Here is a 16,821-nt window from a genome sequence, read left to right on the forward strand (position 1 = left end):
GAAGGAATTGATCAAGTGCAGATGCAAGGTCTGTGTTGCTTTTCTTTCCATATTATCTTTTCCAGTTTAAAGCAGAGAATGTGAAAGCCTCTGTCTCTAGGGTGGAAGGTGGGTGCTGAGATGGAATCTGAGCAGCATGGCATCCTCTGAGATAGATACAGAAATCTTACCAATGTCATAGCTTGAACTGCACAATGACAATCTTAAAAGTATAACCCCCCTGTGCATTTTCATGGTGACTGTGGTTCCTAGGCTTTATCCAGGATACTAATAAATTTGTAATTAGTTTAAACTTCCAACAAATACCTACTTTTAACACACTGCCAACTGTCAAATAATGAATGCAGCTTTTTGATATTAATGCATTTTAGACTGCTGGAACAATTGCCAAAGATCACCTTAGCTTTGTCTGAAATTTTAAGCCAGCAATGTGGGTCACTCTTGTTTTCTCAGAAATCATCCAGAAAACCAGCAAATTATAATGTCACATTCCTAATTTTAGATTTTAAAGAAACATCTACGTTCCTCACAGCTTATTAGTTTTTAATATATCTGTATATTTTGAAAAAGATCCTAATAAATCATGTCCAAACTTTAATAAAGTTTAGTTTGAACTAAAGTACCTGACCATAGGAGGGATTATTTCAAACACACAGGGATTTAGAAGTTATTACAAAAATATGATCTTGACCTTTCATTGCATTTTATTAATACAAAGTCCGGGCCTGTGTCAGTGTTTGGAAACAGACAACTGTGTCCTCAGGATGTGGTCACAGAGCAGCTGATAGTTGTAGTTTGTTTTAGTTTTGTTTGAGGTTCTACATTGTGTTCTTTCCAAAACTTTTCCTTGCACTGAAAAAGGAAAGGCTGCTGGTATTAATGCAGTTTGGAAGTTTGTTTTCATGGTATTTGTAGTTAATAATTTGGTCTTAGAATCTTGCAGTTGTTTTCTGACCTTGGATCCCCAAACTCTTGCATTTGTAATTGGAGTGATGCTCACTTAAGGTTGTTTGGTGTTTATCTGTCTTCCCATCTGAACTCTTTTTAGAATTTTAATTTCAAACATCTATTCCTGGTTTTTCATCACATTAAAGTACTGGAACCACTTCTGCTTGAGATTATTTAGAGCACAAAGCTCCAGAATGAGGCCAAAAAGAAGAAACTGAAGTTCCAAATGTCAAAATCTCCCAAAATTTTAATAATTTAGTAATAATAATGCCACCATTCAAATAATTTGCACAAACACCTTGTACAGGTGTACCTAAAAGTGAGAAACACTACTCACTGACCTAAGATGTGTTACCTGTCAGCAGCAGATTAAACAGCAGTAGAAATGAAGTATGGTATTAATTGCCCAAACACTGTATTGAAAACTTGTTTTTTTTAATAAATCTGACAAATCCCATTCCTTTAGGGTTTGTTGCTGTAATGACACAAGGTGTCAGAGTTTACAAATCTGTAAAGAGAGAGTTTGGGCTTCAGTAAATCAGGAAATACTTGAGATGTTTTCCAAGTGCTACATGTTAGTTAGTTAGTTTGTTTATTATTCCATGAGGTAGCCTTTGTTTTAACACTGCCTTCTATTGAAAGCCTCAGAGTGAAGTAATTAAACTTAATAAAAGTCACTGCTGGTTAAATCCAGATACATTGTATACTTCTATCACATGCTACAGCAATTCAGAAAAGATCTTGGCAGCGATTACACAAACCATTGTTTTCATCAAAGTGCAATTTGCTCTCTATTACTACCTGGGGACGAGATGGCTTCCAGGAAATGGAACACTTGATATTATACTAAATAAATCTTGAACACCTCTAAGATTTCTACTTGACTAAAGATAAAAAATGTAGCATCTTCCACTTTTTTAGACAGCTTAATATTTTGTATGGTTGCTGTTATTGGAATGAGACAAATTAGGGAAAGTTCTAGGGAATGGTTCCATATCACATGCTCACATTATGAAATGAAGTTCACTTGACAGATCTAAAGCAAAATGTTACTGTTAGATGCATACTGAATAATATGTGTAAATGAAAATCAATTGTCATTTACTGTCTTGTGATGAGTCAGATTGCTAAATCCTCTGTACAATTCACAGCATTATCAGCATTTTCCCTCCTGAAATAATCCCGTGGGGAGATCTGTGCCTTTACCTTTTCTTCTCACTTTTGCTGTGACAAATTTGAGAATATGAACACTGAATTTCCTATCACTGGAAGGAAAGAATAGTAAAAACAACTTATTCCATGAAGTTTGTAGTTTTATATGTCTGGTTTATTATTTTTTAACACTTAAGTTTTTAGTAATATCCAGTTATGATAGCTCTGCATTTTAGCTCACTATTCAATTCATACCATTTTCTAGGAATATGTATAGATTCTGCTTTAGGAGTTTATTTTGAAAATAAGTAAGATTTTACTTTTTTTTTTTTAACAATTTGGTGTTGCAATTGCCACATTATTTTTGTTTTTCCAGGTATTTCAAGTGGCATCTCTCTGAAGGCTCATTTTGGTTAGCAAGTAAAACTAATAAAGCTGATTTACAATGAGGGCACACAAAGACTGATCCAAATCCTGTCAAAGATTGAGTCTTTGTGATGAGTCCAGATGACTTTGGTGATCGATTCAAAAGGGAAACTCTGCTCCAGTGGCTCTGTATTGCCACTGAGCAGAGAAATAATTTGCTTTCTTGGGCCTACAAATGTCTGTAGTGTAGAAGTTTGTGAGGAATTAGACCTGAGTGAATCATCTGAGAAGCTTTCCATAATGGCTTGATTGAAATGTATTTCTAATTGTCAGAACATAGTTTTGTTATACTGTTGGAAATATACCAGAATAAGTTTATTTACAAAACCAGTGTGTCTTTTTATACACCATTCACTACTCATAAATGCAAATGCTCTCCCCCCAAAAAAGGATGGGTGGTAAGCAGTTATGTCAAAAAATGAGAGTTTACAAATGAGTAGGAAGGCTGGGGAAAACTCTAGAGAAAGCTATTAGAACAAAAAGAAAAAAAAAAATGTCAGGAAGCTGGGAGGCGCTGTTTGAGCCCTGTGTTTTATCCTAGGAATTCTACTTGTTAGAAACAGTGGCTGTCATCAGAGGTGGTGACTGGGGCACAGTTGGGACCTGAAGGCAGGAGCAGGAGCAGGAGCAGGTGCTCATTTCTGAGCTGTGCATTCACTGAACTGGGGGAAATGCTCAAAGGATCAGCTCAGAACAGGCCTCTTCTTGTTGTGGTCTAACCCCTCAGCTGGCCCTGCATGCCAGGGCATTCCAGCAATCAAAATGAAGTGGGAAATGAGACAAAATGGAAATTGAGACCGGTGCTAGACGATGCATGCTCAGGCGCCTGTTGTGTGTCTGTTGTTGCTCCTGGACCTTGTTTTGGGGAGAACTGTTTTAAGTTGCTTGCATTAGCTGTGGGAATAATGTGTTTTAAAATAGCCTGATGAAAAATTACTCTTTTGAAAAAGAAAAAAACAAAACAAAAACCAAACCAGCAAAATTTGACTGTGGAACAGCCTGGAGAGCTGTGAAATCTTGCAATTGTTTTATAGTATAGTGTGGGCACTGCAAAAATTCAGCAGTATGGCCGTTCCTCTTACTTTTTACTTAGGATTCACACTATAGTGACTTTTATTTTCCTAAAACTTACTCTCAATTTTAAGTTCTAGAGTTGAAACCAAGGTTTCATGTTTAAAAACCATCCTGTCTCTCCATTTTGCTTATGTTAATGTCAGTACCTTTATGACCAAATGAATTTGATATTGAGGAGTAAATATATGAAGATCTGACTTCTCTTCAAGTTTCTAGAAATGTTTATAGTATTTGAATATGAAAGTACTTCAAAGCATCATTAAAAAATGAAAGGGGCATTTTAATAAGAATTTCAGTGCTCCACTGCCTGTTTAGTCATGGACAGCTGGATTTTCACTCTAGTCCACAGCTCTGCAGGGAGACTTGCTGGACTGGGATGAACTCCATAGAAAAGTCCAAAAGTTAGAGAATTCTGCTCATCTACATCTGGTTGTCTTTGTAATGAAGAATCTTGTTTACTAAACAGGAATGATGGAGAAGGTTATACGTACTTCAAGGTGGGGGGATGTCCTAGGGTGACTGGGAATTAGAAATAGATTCGTTTTTTGGGGGTTTTAAATTGCTTCCTTGTATTTGTAAGAAAAACATATATTCATGGGCAAGATTACTAAACTCAGCATACTATTGGGTGGGTGCTGTCTGTGAAAACTACAGAGACAGTAACTGGGGCAGGTTTAGGGGGTGTCATTCCAAGAGGCAATTGGTGAAATAGCAAACACAGAGTGTGGAGCCTCCTCACTTCCCACTCAGCAAATAGGGATTCATTCCAGAGGCAAAAATAATAATGACTAAAAAAAATTTACAAGTCCTGTTATGATACTCGGGGCTAAGCAAACTGCGGAAATTGTGAGTTTGTGTGTTTGAAACTGGGGGGGTCAGCTCTAAGGAACTCTGCTGTCCTTTCCAGCAGTGTCTCAACATTGACAGGATGTTTATGGGATCCAAGGAGTATCCTATCCATCATGCTAGCCAGCCCTGGGGATTAGTTTAGAATATCACCTCTTTCCCCAAACATTTGTCTCGTTCGTATTAACAGAATCCTTTCCTCCTCCTGTTCAGCCACACCTTGTCCTTCTTTTGGTCAAAGAATGAAAAAACCCGGATTTATAGTCCACACACCCCAGATTTTGCTTAGTGTGGCCCAAGCTTACAAAAGAGGAAGACTTTTGTGTTAATTATTGCTCTTCTGGATATGGTTAATTTTGTGTCCTCCCTCCTTGGGTACTCCAGGTGAATTTTGTGTGATCCAAATCAGGCCTTCAGGCATAAATCAGTGTTGAAAGAAAAGCAGATACTGCAAGAGGCATTTAACTACTGCACTTCACCTGCCTCTCCCTTGGAGTCATTAATTAAGTCCTGATGTGCATTTATATGAGTGTTCTTTTCCTTTTGTGAATGGTATGTATTCAGAGGAGTTGTTATACTGTGAGAACTCTTAAGTCAGTAAGAAGATTTGATTTCAGTTTTTAAAGGCGGTATAAAAGCTTTCAAATTAAAACTTTGCTGCCTTTAAATTTAGTTCCTTAACCTTCTGTGTCTCCCAGGTGAATCTTCACACATTTCATTGTTATTAAATTTCTCTAAAGAGGGTAATTATTGATTCTCATCATAGTAAGGATATATGCATGCATATATTTGCAGCCATATGAATGCTACAGTGTCATGTTTGATCAGGTTTGCTGGTTGGGATTGGTTTTGTTTTTCACTCTCTTTGAACTGCTAAAAATTGATGAAGACTAACAGAGGTCTAATGCGTGACAGGGGAATATTTTGTATTTTAGTTTGGTCATCTTAAAAGCTAACAGTGTTAAGAAAAAAATGGATTTTCGAGAGAAGTGTAAGAAATGTGAGAGACTGAAAAGAGCTTTTCTAAAAGCAGAGAGAATTTTCTTCACCTTCTGCACAGCTGCCAAAGCATAAGGCTTAAAAATGTTGTTTGTTACAATTCCTCCAACTCCTTGCTGCATGTACTCAAGCTGTCTTTCCCTCACACTTCATCTGTCTCAGTTCATCTGTAAACTGAAGTGACCTGTGAGAGCAGAACTAGAGATTGGTAAGGTGGGAAATAACAAGGAGCTGGAGTCCCCGAGACAGAACTTGATTGCTTGGTGAGTTATGAGCAATCAGGCGTGTTTTCTTGCTGCTAAAACACGAGGTTATGCAAATAAGATGAAAGGCTGTAATCCTGGTTCCTGTGACAGGGGGTGGTGCTGGGTTGCTGTGTCCTGGTCCAGACCCCTGACTTCAGAAAGCAGCTGGAAAAGTGGAGAGGGCTCAGGCTGACTGCAAGGTTTGAAAAATGCGCATTGCAGCACAAACTGAGGAGCTCCTTCTATTTAATGTCTCAGCGATGAAATAACAAGTTCATCAGACTGTGTGAGTACCCAGATAAAGGAGAAGACCCCTGTGAAGGAGGGATTTATTTCTGTGACCATGAGCTAACCAAGTTCTTGTGTGTGGTGTTAGTTAAGTGTGTGCTCAACCACTCTTTCCACCTAGGTTTCATTAAGGAGCATTAGGATGTTCCTTACACGGGAGTTCAGAGCACTTGCAGAACTTGTAGGTTTTTAAATCTGGGTTTGTGTGGGGTTCAGCAGCAGTATAAAAGGGTAAAAGCCATTTATATAAGCTTAGGACTGTGGAGAAGTATTCTTCACAGCCTTAAAAGTGCCACCACATTTCTGATGTTTTAGCACAGAATGTGTCAGCTTTTCCCAGAAGGATGGGAGCATTTATTGCATTCGTAGCATGAACTACCTGTTTTATTTGAAGGAGCTTTCCTTCTTGAGACCATTCTGATAATAAAAGACATTTAAATAGATAGGGGAACAGCCACCATGCCATAAAAATAGTGGTTATCACTTCAGGTGTGTATGTTTTAAGTTTCCTTTGCCACAAGAACAAACACTAAGTTTCTAATTTGTTGTGATTAATATGAGCTACTGTGTGAAGTCCATGAGCTGCATAGAACATGACCCCATCATGCTACTGCAATGGGGTGGCTGCCCTGTTATCCAGCTTCCTTCAGGAAATGAGGGAAAAGCAGCTCTAGGCTGATCTAAACTGGAAGAGACATGAGAATTATATGTATTAAAGAAAATAAAAAAATAATAATTTGGCATGTTCCTTGAAAGGATCTCAAAACATCTCAATCTTCATCTCAATCTTCACTAGTACAATGATATTCCTTGTTTACAGAGAGGCAAGGGCCAAATGCACAGGACTGGCAAAAAGAAAAGGGGTCTTTTGATAAGATATTGGATATAGATGATCCATTTTCTTCAAAGCATCTCTTCATTGGGAGAAAAGAGGTGCAGACTAACAGTTTAAATATCATTTAGCCCTTTTTTTTTGTTTTAAGATAAGGGACTAAAGATCTATTCTTTTGAATTTTCATCCAGTTTTTAATGAAAATGAACACTTAAGAGTGACATGTATATATAACTTTCAAACTGTATTTTTGATTTCTGTGTCAATGACCAAAAAAGGGCAGGAGATGGGTTAACATGAAAATGTACCTTCACGTGTTTTAAGTAGTAGGGTTATTTTTTCAGTGGAAAATTACCAAAATAACTGTTCTTAAAGCAAATGTTGGACAGAGTCTTCTAACAGTTCTTTTGTTCTCATTCTTTTTCTTGTTAGAAGATGTTTTATGCAAATGAAAACAAGACAGACAAAGGGCATAGTACAAAGCTGTTAGAGTCTTTTAAGCACTTGTGTTTATTCTGGGTTTAAAATTCAAAGAAGGCATCTCTGTCTGCATGGATTGCCCAGGCTCTCATGCCTTCCCTGGAGTTTTATGTAGACTCTTCATTCTTCTCGCTCGTTTTCCCGGGCCTTGTGCCTGTGCTGCAGCAGATCCAGATCGGAGCTGATCACCCTGAACCCGTGTGGCGGCTCTGGGGACACTCAGGAGTGGCTGAACACCCCCAGCTGGCAGTGCAGGGCTGGCACCAGCAGGACAGGGTGAGGTCAGTGGTGTGGCCATGTCCTGCTGTCACCCTCCATATCCCATCTCACAGCAGGGTTCCCTGACGTCCAGCACTCAGCCTTGCTGCTGCCAAGGGTATTGCCACTCTCTGCTCCCGTGTATAATCAGGGTTCTGTGTGTCCTAGATGGCATTAGGAAGCAGGAGCAACTACTTCAGATTAAATGAATTTCAGTATTTCAGAGTATTTCGGTTTTTTGCCCCATTTTCTGCCTCTTCCAGTGTAATCTGGAAGGCAATGGAAAGGTTACTGGATAATTTGCTGTTTTCCATACAATATGACTTCTGGGTTTTATTTTTAACTAACGATTTTATTCACATTTGTTCTCTTGCAGAAGTGCACAACACAACTACCTAGCTTAATTTAATGGCCTTTATCACTAAACAGTATTTTTCCCTATGCATTTTGACAAATATATTATTCATATCTTGAGTTATAGATAAAATACGACTGAAAATACACAGGAATTTAACATAAATGAAATTTAAAATGAAAAATGTATTTTGCCTCTGTAGCATACAGTTTAGGATGTTAAGAAAAAAATACAATCTGTCTCTGTGGCATCTGATGTTTTCCAGTCAAAAAAGAAGCATTTTTCTGCTTTACAGGTTGTGGTATTCTGTCACCTAGAGCTAGGTTAATCCCTCATTGTACTCTAGAAGTTACAGTGCAAATGTTTTTCAAATAATTAATTTCATAAACACATTTTACAAGTATTTTCCATTTTAAAGATATGAAACAAAAATACTCCTAGGAGGAAAGCTCTTGATTTGAAAATGCACTGTGACTTTTTAGTACTTCTGTGTGAAAGGAAAAGCTAAAAGTCACTTTTTTTTTCCCTGCTTGGCCTTTGAAACACTCCTTTTGAAGGACAGTAATTGAACTGTGCTTTTCCATTCCATTTCAGGTTTTTCTTCTGTAATCATGGCAAAACCTTATGAATTTAACTGGCAGAAGCCAGTTCCCTCTTTTATGCAAGATGGAGCTGTGTTTGATAGATATGAGGAGGTAAGAGGCCAGTTGCCTTTCATTTGCTATTCTCTTTTAAATATGCAGAAGTTCTAGAATATTTCATGTTTTGCTTTCATTGTACACAAAGAACCTTTTTTTTTCTGGTAATACCCTCAGAAATGTCTGTGGGGAGGCAATACCAACACACTTTATTGCTATATAGGTTTTTGGGGATTTTTTTTGCTTTTAAAAGAAATGGATTTAAAATATATTTAATCCCTCTGATTTGACATAAGCCCTGAGGAAGAGAAAGGGAGAATTGGATCAAAATATCTAACGTGTATAAAACTCTCATCTTTGCAGATTCATAAAGCACATTATTAAATAAAGTGGATCCTTCAATTTTTTGTACTATGTATCAAATGGAGGGAGGGAGGGAGAATACTGCTTTATTTTTAATATATAAACTGAGGACCTGCCTATTACAAAGGAAAGTAAGAGAACACAGAACATTCATATTCTGATTCAAATGCATCATTTGAGAACTGGAGTGGTTTTATCTACTTCAGAAAATCAATCTGCACTCTATCTGAAATATGATTGCTATGATCCTGCTTTCAGCTATGCTTTAATCCACATTTATTAAAGGAATGCAAAACAGGGGGTTTTACACAGGCAGCTGAAATAAAATGCTGAGAAGTTTACCTTATACTCAGCATTGGTATGCTGGTAAGAATAATTTTATCAGGGTCTATTTTAATCTTGTTTGAACAGGAAATCTCTATAAGTTGAAGGTAAGTGCTTTCAGGGATATTAGTATTTTCTTATCTTTTGAAATGTAAGTAAAAGGTATTTTTTATCACAAGATAGGGATAGTTGGTTTACCCTGTATTTCCAGATTTGGGGCCAGATAAATGAAGTAGATACTGGCAGACATGGAATTCCTTCGAAAGGTGTCTCAGAAAAGCTTTATTTTCCTCCAGCAAACATTGCTTCAGAAACAGCCTGTGAGGAGCTAAGTGAGGGGGCACAGCCTGTGTTTATTCTCTTGCACCTTGAACAAGAACCAGACAATGGACAGATACAAGAGAGAGTTTTAAGTGCTTAAATTTCAGTGTGATATCAGAGACACTCGATGGGCACCTGCACCTGGATGTGGTGACAGGGACAACGTCAGGAATAATTTGTTCTGTTCTCAGCAGGCACCTCTGGGAGACTCCACAATTCTGGGCACACGTGGGGTGAGGAGCTGACACCCAGGTCTTGCTCCTTGCAGCTGAATTTGCTGCCCCAAAACCCCACATAAAGGGGTCCTGCTTCCCCCTCATGGAGCAAAACGTTGTTTGTCCATCCTGTGATCCTCTCCTGCTCCAAGTGTTGCTGCAGTTTATTCCAGCTTTTCTGTGGCACAGCTGGGAGCTTGGTTTGTTTCCTCACAGAGGACTCTTCTCACAAATGCTCCTCGGTTTTCAATTAAGGAAGTCAGGGAGTTCTGGATCCTCTTTTTCTTGAAGAAGTGATTGATTCTGCACACTGTTTTCCTGCATTTAAGCTTAATTTATGATGCTCTAATTGAGGCTGGAGGTGTGTGGAGGAAATTTCTTTTTCAATTCAGCTAATCTGATTTTTTGCCTTGCCTAATCTCTTTGGAATGCCATTCTTTCCTGATTTCTTCTACAGATCAATATCCTTCAAGCTCTGCTTGTCAGATACTCTGGCTGCAAAGCACTCACAGCATGTACACTGCCATAGTGCAGTAAAAAAGTGCTTCCCAAATTCTGCACATTAAAAGGAAATGTGGCCATTTGATCCTGAAGGTGGCATTGGCAAATTATGGTTTTTTTCCCTTAAAGCATTTAAATGTCAATAGTTTTTTTTGAAATTCCGTTTCATTAAGATTTTTTAATTAGGTAAGAATCCTTGCTTCTATTAAATAAAACATCTTCATTTAGTTGCAATGAGGTAGGAAAATATTAATTATGTGCATTCCAGTGTCTCAAGTGTCAACAATAAGATAAATCATTAAAAGTGATCTCTTTTTTAGAAGCCTGCCTCCCTAGTTTCTATTTTTTTGGGAACAGCAAATTCTGCAGGAGGATCTTTGGGAAGAAACAGAGCAATCCTTTATTTTTGCATGATAAGTAATTGATATTTGTCAAACTGACTAAAATAATGGTCTGTATTTTCTTTTCTATAGGAATCTTTTGTATTTGAAAGCAACTGTCTGTTCCAAGTGGATGAATTTGGTTTTTTTCTGAGCTGGAAAAGTGAAGGAAAGGTATATTACAATTATTTCAGGAATGTATATAATATGTTATTGCACTTGATTTATATTCTGTTTTTTTAAAATCTAAAATATTGTGTTAGTTTATTTACAAAACCAGTCTTTATCCTATTCTTTTAGAATTGACAGAAATGAAGTGTTTAAGAGGGAATTAACTGATATTAAAGGGAAATACACTGCTTAGTGTTTATTAACAGTGTTTGCCAATAAAATTCACTGTCTATTCTTGCTGAAATTCCCAATGGAACCATGTCTCAACAGACCTTTGAACTTGTACCCTTTTTGCTGTTTCAGGAGGGACAGGTATTAGAATGCTCCCTGATCAACAGTGTTCGCTTTGGAGCTGTACCAAAGGTACTCTGTAGTTACATTTTATACTCTTCATTTAAACAAAGAATATTTAAACTGAAGGGGAAATGCAGGGTGGAATTAATTTATTTAAATAAAACTAGTATCACAGCTTTTATTTTGAAATCATAGCCTAAAATTTGAAGTTTTGAAGTGATTTGTTGTGATTGCAGTGGGAAGGCTCAGTCATCTGGTCTTTCTGATGTACTACAGGATTCAGGAGGAAAGCTGAACAGACATTAGGAGCTCATGTCAGGAGTTTTTAATTATCTTGTAACAGTTTATTGTGATAGTTGTTTTAAGGATCTGAAAAAAAATGTTTCATTTTCCGTATTTTGTTCCTATCTGTTTGAATTTATTTTACCTTCTTGCTCCATTGGCATAAAATGTAGAAAGATTTGTTTGCATCCGTCTTTATACATTTAGATGGTCAGAGAGGGCAGTTGGTCACAGTCTGCTTGTTTAAAGAGTATCAGCAGAAGTACTGGCTTGGAATTCTGGAGAGCCCCTAAACTTTGGAAATATGCTCAGTAGTACTCAGAAGAAATATGCAGGATTTTCTGCACTGAATTGTGGCTCTCCTTCCACCAGGCCTTCAGTTCAGAAGGTTTGTTGTGAGCCCTCCATTTCCACTTACACATGTTAAGTGGTTTTGTGTTGAGTGTAGGTAACAGAAATTCTCTCGGGAATCTGCAGACTGAGATCTCTGCCCCACAGAGAAGGGGTGTGATGCAGACAGCCCCATGCTTCCTGTGCTGAGAGCCACATTAATGTGCTTCAGACTTCAGTTCTGTCTTTAAAAAATATTAAAAAATATACCCATTAAATCTCCTGCAGCAGAGACAACAGCTTATGTGACACGTCGCTAAGAAACAGCCAAGAAGTCACAGACATCGTGGCTCTCAGGAACTATGGACTTAACTAGATTGGAATAATTAACTTAGAGATTAGTACTGTTCCTCTGTTTCCAGTCCTTGGAGTGATTAATTCTTCTTTTTCATGATGAAAATATGAATTCTCACAATCATGTTCCTAACTGTTAGAATATATTATTTTTTCAGGTTTGCGCGCAATGTTTCTAAGTCTCATCTTTCATTTAAGATGACTGACACAGGTTTAAAGGTATACATGTATAAGGAGGTCAAAATGCATTTTTACCATACTGCCTTGCACAACAGAAGTGTTGCAGAAGTAACAAGTTATTTATTCTGTTTCACAGGATCCCAAAATACTAACTGCACTTGAGGCTGTTGGAAAATCAGAAAATGAGTTGGAAGGACGGATAGTGTGTGTTTGCAGTGGCACAGATCTGGTGAACATCAGCTTCACTTTCATGGTAGCAGAAAACACAGAAATAGCCAAGGTATTTCACAATTAAACAGTGTGTGGGAATTAACTCATCAGCAGTGCTCAATTGTTTTTCCTAAGTTTGCCTGCATGGCTGATTGAAGCACCTGGTTTAGTGTCTGCCTCACTCTTCCAAAGGCCAGCAAACATCCATGTGGAGAGTGTGTGTGTGCCATGCTGAGAGGAAACAGTGATTTTTTTTTTATCAGCCTGTGCATGCACCAATGATTTATCCAAATTAGACACTGAGACCATTTTATACAGGACAGAGCATTCCCTGAGCTTTTCAGGGTCCCTGTGTGGGGCTGGCTCAGCAGACCAGGTGAGGATGGTGCTGTGGGTCCGTGACAGGGATGCTGAAGGGAAGTGCAATTACTGACATTTTCCTGGTGGGTGGAGTTCAGCCCTTCAAAATTCTCTTCTGATAACCTAATTGTATCATGTGGTTCATATTATTTGAAAAAACAAAAGCAGGAAAGAAAATTCTCTGCAGTTATGGGGATCCCAGTGTACCCAGGTTCTTTTCTGTTTCCCGTTGACATGGAACAGTGTTAAGGAAACAATGGTGCTTTCTTTACACGTCATCTTTCCTGAGAACTTGAGATTGCAGTTCACATGCAAGCCCTGGGCTCCACCTGCCCTGGTACTCAGCTGTAAACTGCTCTGAGAAACCTGATCTGAGTGCTGATAGTACACTGCTAGCTGAGATCCAGACATTCACGGGGTTTCAAATACACAGTCTTTGCTTTTCCTTTCTGTATTTAGGGTATTTAGGATTATAATCTGTTCTGTCTGTGAGATAAATATTAAATAGTGATCAGTATCACACACCTGGTAAATCCCCTCCTTTAAAACTGTTTGCTGAATGCAACATCACTAAATTCCTTGCCAGACCTGGTTTATCTTTCATTGTTTTGGATCCATACCTTTGGAAACACTGGCAATGCTGAGTGAACTCCTTTATAGGAGAAATACTTGTATAACTTCCATGGGTGCACTAAATTGATTTTACTGTGTATATTTTCAGCAGGCTTTAAGGGAAATAACCTGTAAGAGTTATGTTTTGAAAGCATTTGAAAAAAGAAGCAAAGCATAGGAGATGTTGGCAGCATTCACTTTCATACTTAGCCCAGCAGCATCTCTGATTTATTCTGAAAACAGCTGCAGTTAAGTTTCCCAGCCACCTTAGATCTCAATAACCTGTATTAGACTAATTGGTTTGTGAGAATGTTGGCCCATTACAGAGACTGTCACAAGAGATGAGCTAATTATGCTGTTGAAAAGATCTACTGCTCATTAACAGCCATGCCTTACAGAAATGGTGTGTCATGCTGCAGTGGGCAGGCTCTGAGAGCCAATGGAAGTCAAAGTCCTGCATTTGGGAGTCTTTCCACCAAAATAAATATCCAGAACTGTCAGCAGTGATGGTCTACCTCATCTGATATGTGTTTGAGGCATAAGGGAGAGCATAAAGCAGATCAGGCCAAAAAAATCAATGTAGAGCTTTCTAAGTTGCCTTCGCCGGGGAAGGTCAACAGTGTTGTACAGTGTTGACCTTTGGTATATGGTAAATACATCAACTTGCTACTGCACTTCTGTGCTAAAACAGAATTTTCTAGGAGTTATCTTCACATAGAAGTGTTCTTGCATAATTTTTCCTCTTTTGTTCAGGAGAAAACATCTTTCTTGTGGGACACAAGTAAATCCCCTGTAGAAGAAGCAAGCATTAAGTAGCTGTGCAGCTGCTGCAGTTTAAAATAGGCCTCAAATTAATCCATGTTCAAATATAAGCCCCTCCTTTGAAATGACAGAGGCAAGAGTTTGGAGGAGAAGGGGCAATGACTGAAGCTTAAGCTTCCCAATATGTGTGAGGGTTGTAAAATAGATGTAAGAAACATACATGTGAAAAAAGGTGTAAGAAACCTGTGGTTTCTGCTGTCTCCCCTGTTGGCATGAGGAACAGAGCATTGGTCTGTACCTGACTGGGATACTTTAAAATGAGGGAACTGAGTGGCAGATTCAAACACAAAATCTCAGAACCTTTCTGCCCAGAAAGGTTCTGCTTCTCTAGGTGATGATTTACAATTGGAAAAGAAGCAATTGTTACTTACTGAAGGCCGGTAAAATGAAACTGAGTAACCACCAAGAAAATCGGTGGAAATTCCTGTTTTTTTCAGTCTATCCATGCATGGAGTGGTACCACTGGGGAGCAGGTTCTGCCAGGTCTCTGGCAGGGTGGGACAGCCCCTGGGGGTGCCCCGGCTGTGTCAGGTGTGCTGGTGCCTGCTGTGGGCAGCGCTGGAGCCTCCCCTCGGGGCCCTTCCCAGGCTGGCTGTTGTCATCTGTCATCACCTGTGCCCCAGGGCAGCCCCCGAGTGTCCCTGGTGCTCTGCAGGGCTGGCCAAGGCATTGCTGAGCTCCAAGTATAGCCACTCCAACAACAAGAGTGTGTTTATTATCTCTCCACTTGTCTCCAAGCTCCAACTCTGGTATTTACATTCTATCTACTTAAATTTTATTGGTGTTTTCAGCTGAGAAATTGGTTTTCATTTCCACTCTTAAAGCAGCCACAGAATAGGGTGTACTCTGTCTCTGATTGCAAGCAGCTGTCGAGGTCCACTCCTAAAGCAGCTCCACTGTGGTAGTAGAGAGTGACTGTAAAAGGTGGAATTTAAAACCTGATGTTTGGAATCCTGATTAAATCAGGTTATATAAATTATCCTGAGCTAAAACTAACACACAGACACACATTAGAGATGAGATCACATGTGTATATTTTTCTTTTTTACTTCCCAGATGGACTTTCTGTGCCCTAGTAATTGGATAATGTGTTTTCCTCAGTCTAGGACAGTTGAAAAGGCCAGTGAGTATTTGAGGGTGAATTTCCTTGGGGAAGAAATGCTGGTGTGAGGCCTCAGCCCTTGGCACATGGGCTGCCAACCCTAGCATTAGACCAGTAAAGCTGTTGTACTTCAGCAACCCAAAATCTGGACTTCTTGTCTTCTTTGCTCATCCATTCTAGCAATGCATTAAGGAGTTTAACTTAAAAGATTAACCTAAGTCAGCTTCTTTAACATTACTTAATATTAGTGCATATCAGGGGTGAATTTGCCCTGGTGGTTCTTTCCCAGCTCCAGGTGTTTTCTTGGAAAGGACCATCTCTCCACCTCAGAGATTTTGCCCTTCTGCTTGAAAGGGCAGTTCCCCATGCCCTGCTGGCAGAGGAGTTCAGTGAACACTCCTAATTCAATTCAAGAAAGAGCTTTAATGTTAAAATCATGTTTAGAGGCAAAGCTCCCAGCAGTGTTTAAGATAATCTGGCTTTGGGAAGTGCTGATGCATTCCTCTGACAGTGCAGTTGGGATGGGAACAGCCATGGGGGAGACAGGGTGGGAAGGAGAGTGGAGCAGCCTTTTACACTGGTTTTACACCTTTAGTTGGATTTGATAGAAAATAGACGTATTCTACCAGTGTGTTACTGAGACAGTCATTCACACTGATGGTTTAACCTGTGAGGCACCAGAATGAGCTTAATTACTCACATACTGACAAACAACATAAAGGTGACTGCAGGCTCTATCACACAGCTAACAATATTCATGGCATGGAAGTCAACTGCAGTTGAAAACATTTCATTTTGACATTCTTAAACTTCTCAGCTTCTCAGTTGGAATGAGAAATTGTTTTTTTCAGTTTAAAATGGTTCTGGTTAGATGAAGCATTTCAGGTTGATTGCTTTTGTTGGTGTTTCTACTAATCAAACTCTTTGATTTACAAAAAAAAAATCTGTTTCATAGAATCATACAATAATTTGGGTTGGAATGGAGCTTAAAGATCATCCAGTTCCAAGTCCCCTGCTCATGCCCATCCAATCCAGCCTGATTGACCCTGATTTTTTTTCCCCCTGGAACAAGCTATTAAACATTTGCCCAAATCATATTGTTAAGAGGGCAAATAGAAAGTAGCAGAAGCTTCCCATGGGAATATTCCACAAATATATTACAGGAAAGTTCTGTTTTCCCAAAGCTTTGTCTTGTTTTGATGTTTCAAAGCAAAACTTTTCAAGGAACCTGCAATACACTCTTAAACAGATTTCTAGAAGCCTCCTGCTGTTGTCTGTGTCCCACTGTGGAAGTATGTGGCTTATGACTCCTAGCCCATGTGATAAACATTTCTGTATCATGACTGCCTTAAATATATGACCTCAGCTTAACTCTACCCAGTGTGTTATTTCATGTTTAAAGAATTTCATGTATGTTTAAAGAATTTCATGTATAAAGAAATCTTTATATCCCAGCCTG

At 38.8% G+C, this 16,821-nt stretch overlaps 1 protein-coding gene across 9 annotated transcripts in view; it reads left to right on the forward strand.

Moving 5' to 3' along the window:
- PLCB4 (phospholipase C beta 4) overlaps positions 1-16,821 on the forward strand; it is a 185,322-nt gene that overhangs the window by 92,143 nt on the left and 76,358 nt on the right. For 8 of the 9 annotated variants that reach the window (XM_033513185.1, XM_015620529.3, XM_015620528.3 and 5 more), the window contains 4 exons: positions 8,498-8,598; positions 10,739-10,819; positions 11,120-11,179; positions 12,393-12,536. In XM_033513185.1, coding sequence (XP_033369076.1) covers positions 8,515-8,598; positions 10,739-10,819; positions 11,120-11,179; positions 12,393-12,536 — 369 coding nt within the window. In that variant the 5' untranslated portion in view covers positions 8,498-8,514. Of the gene's footprint in view, positions 1-4,077; positions 4,081-8,497; positions 8,599-10,738; positions 10,820-11,119; positions 11,180-12,392; positions 12,537-16,821 lie in introns of all 9 variants that reach the window. The other variant, XM_015620530.1, reaches the window with a different exon arrangement.

This window comes from Parus major, chromosome 3 (genome assembly GCF_001522545.3).
Source record: "Parus major isolate Abel chromosome 3, Parus_major1.1, whole genome shotgun sequence".
NCBI classification, from domain to species: domain Eukaryota; kingdom Metazoa; phylum Chordata; class Aves; order Passeriformes; family Paridae; genus Parus; species Parus major.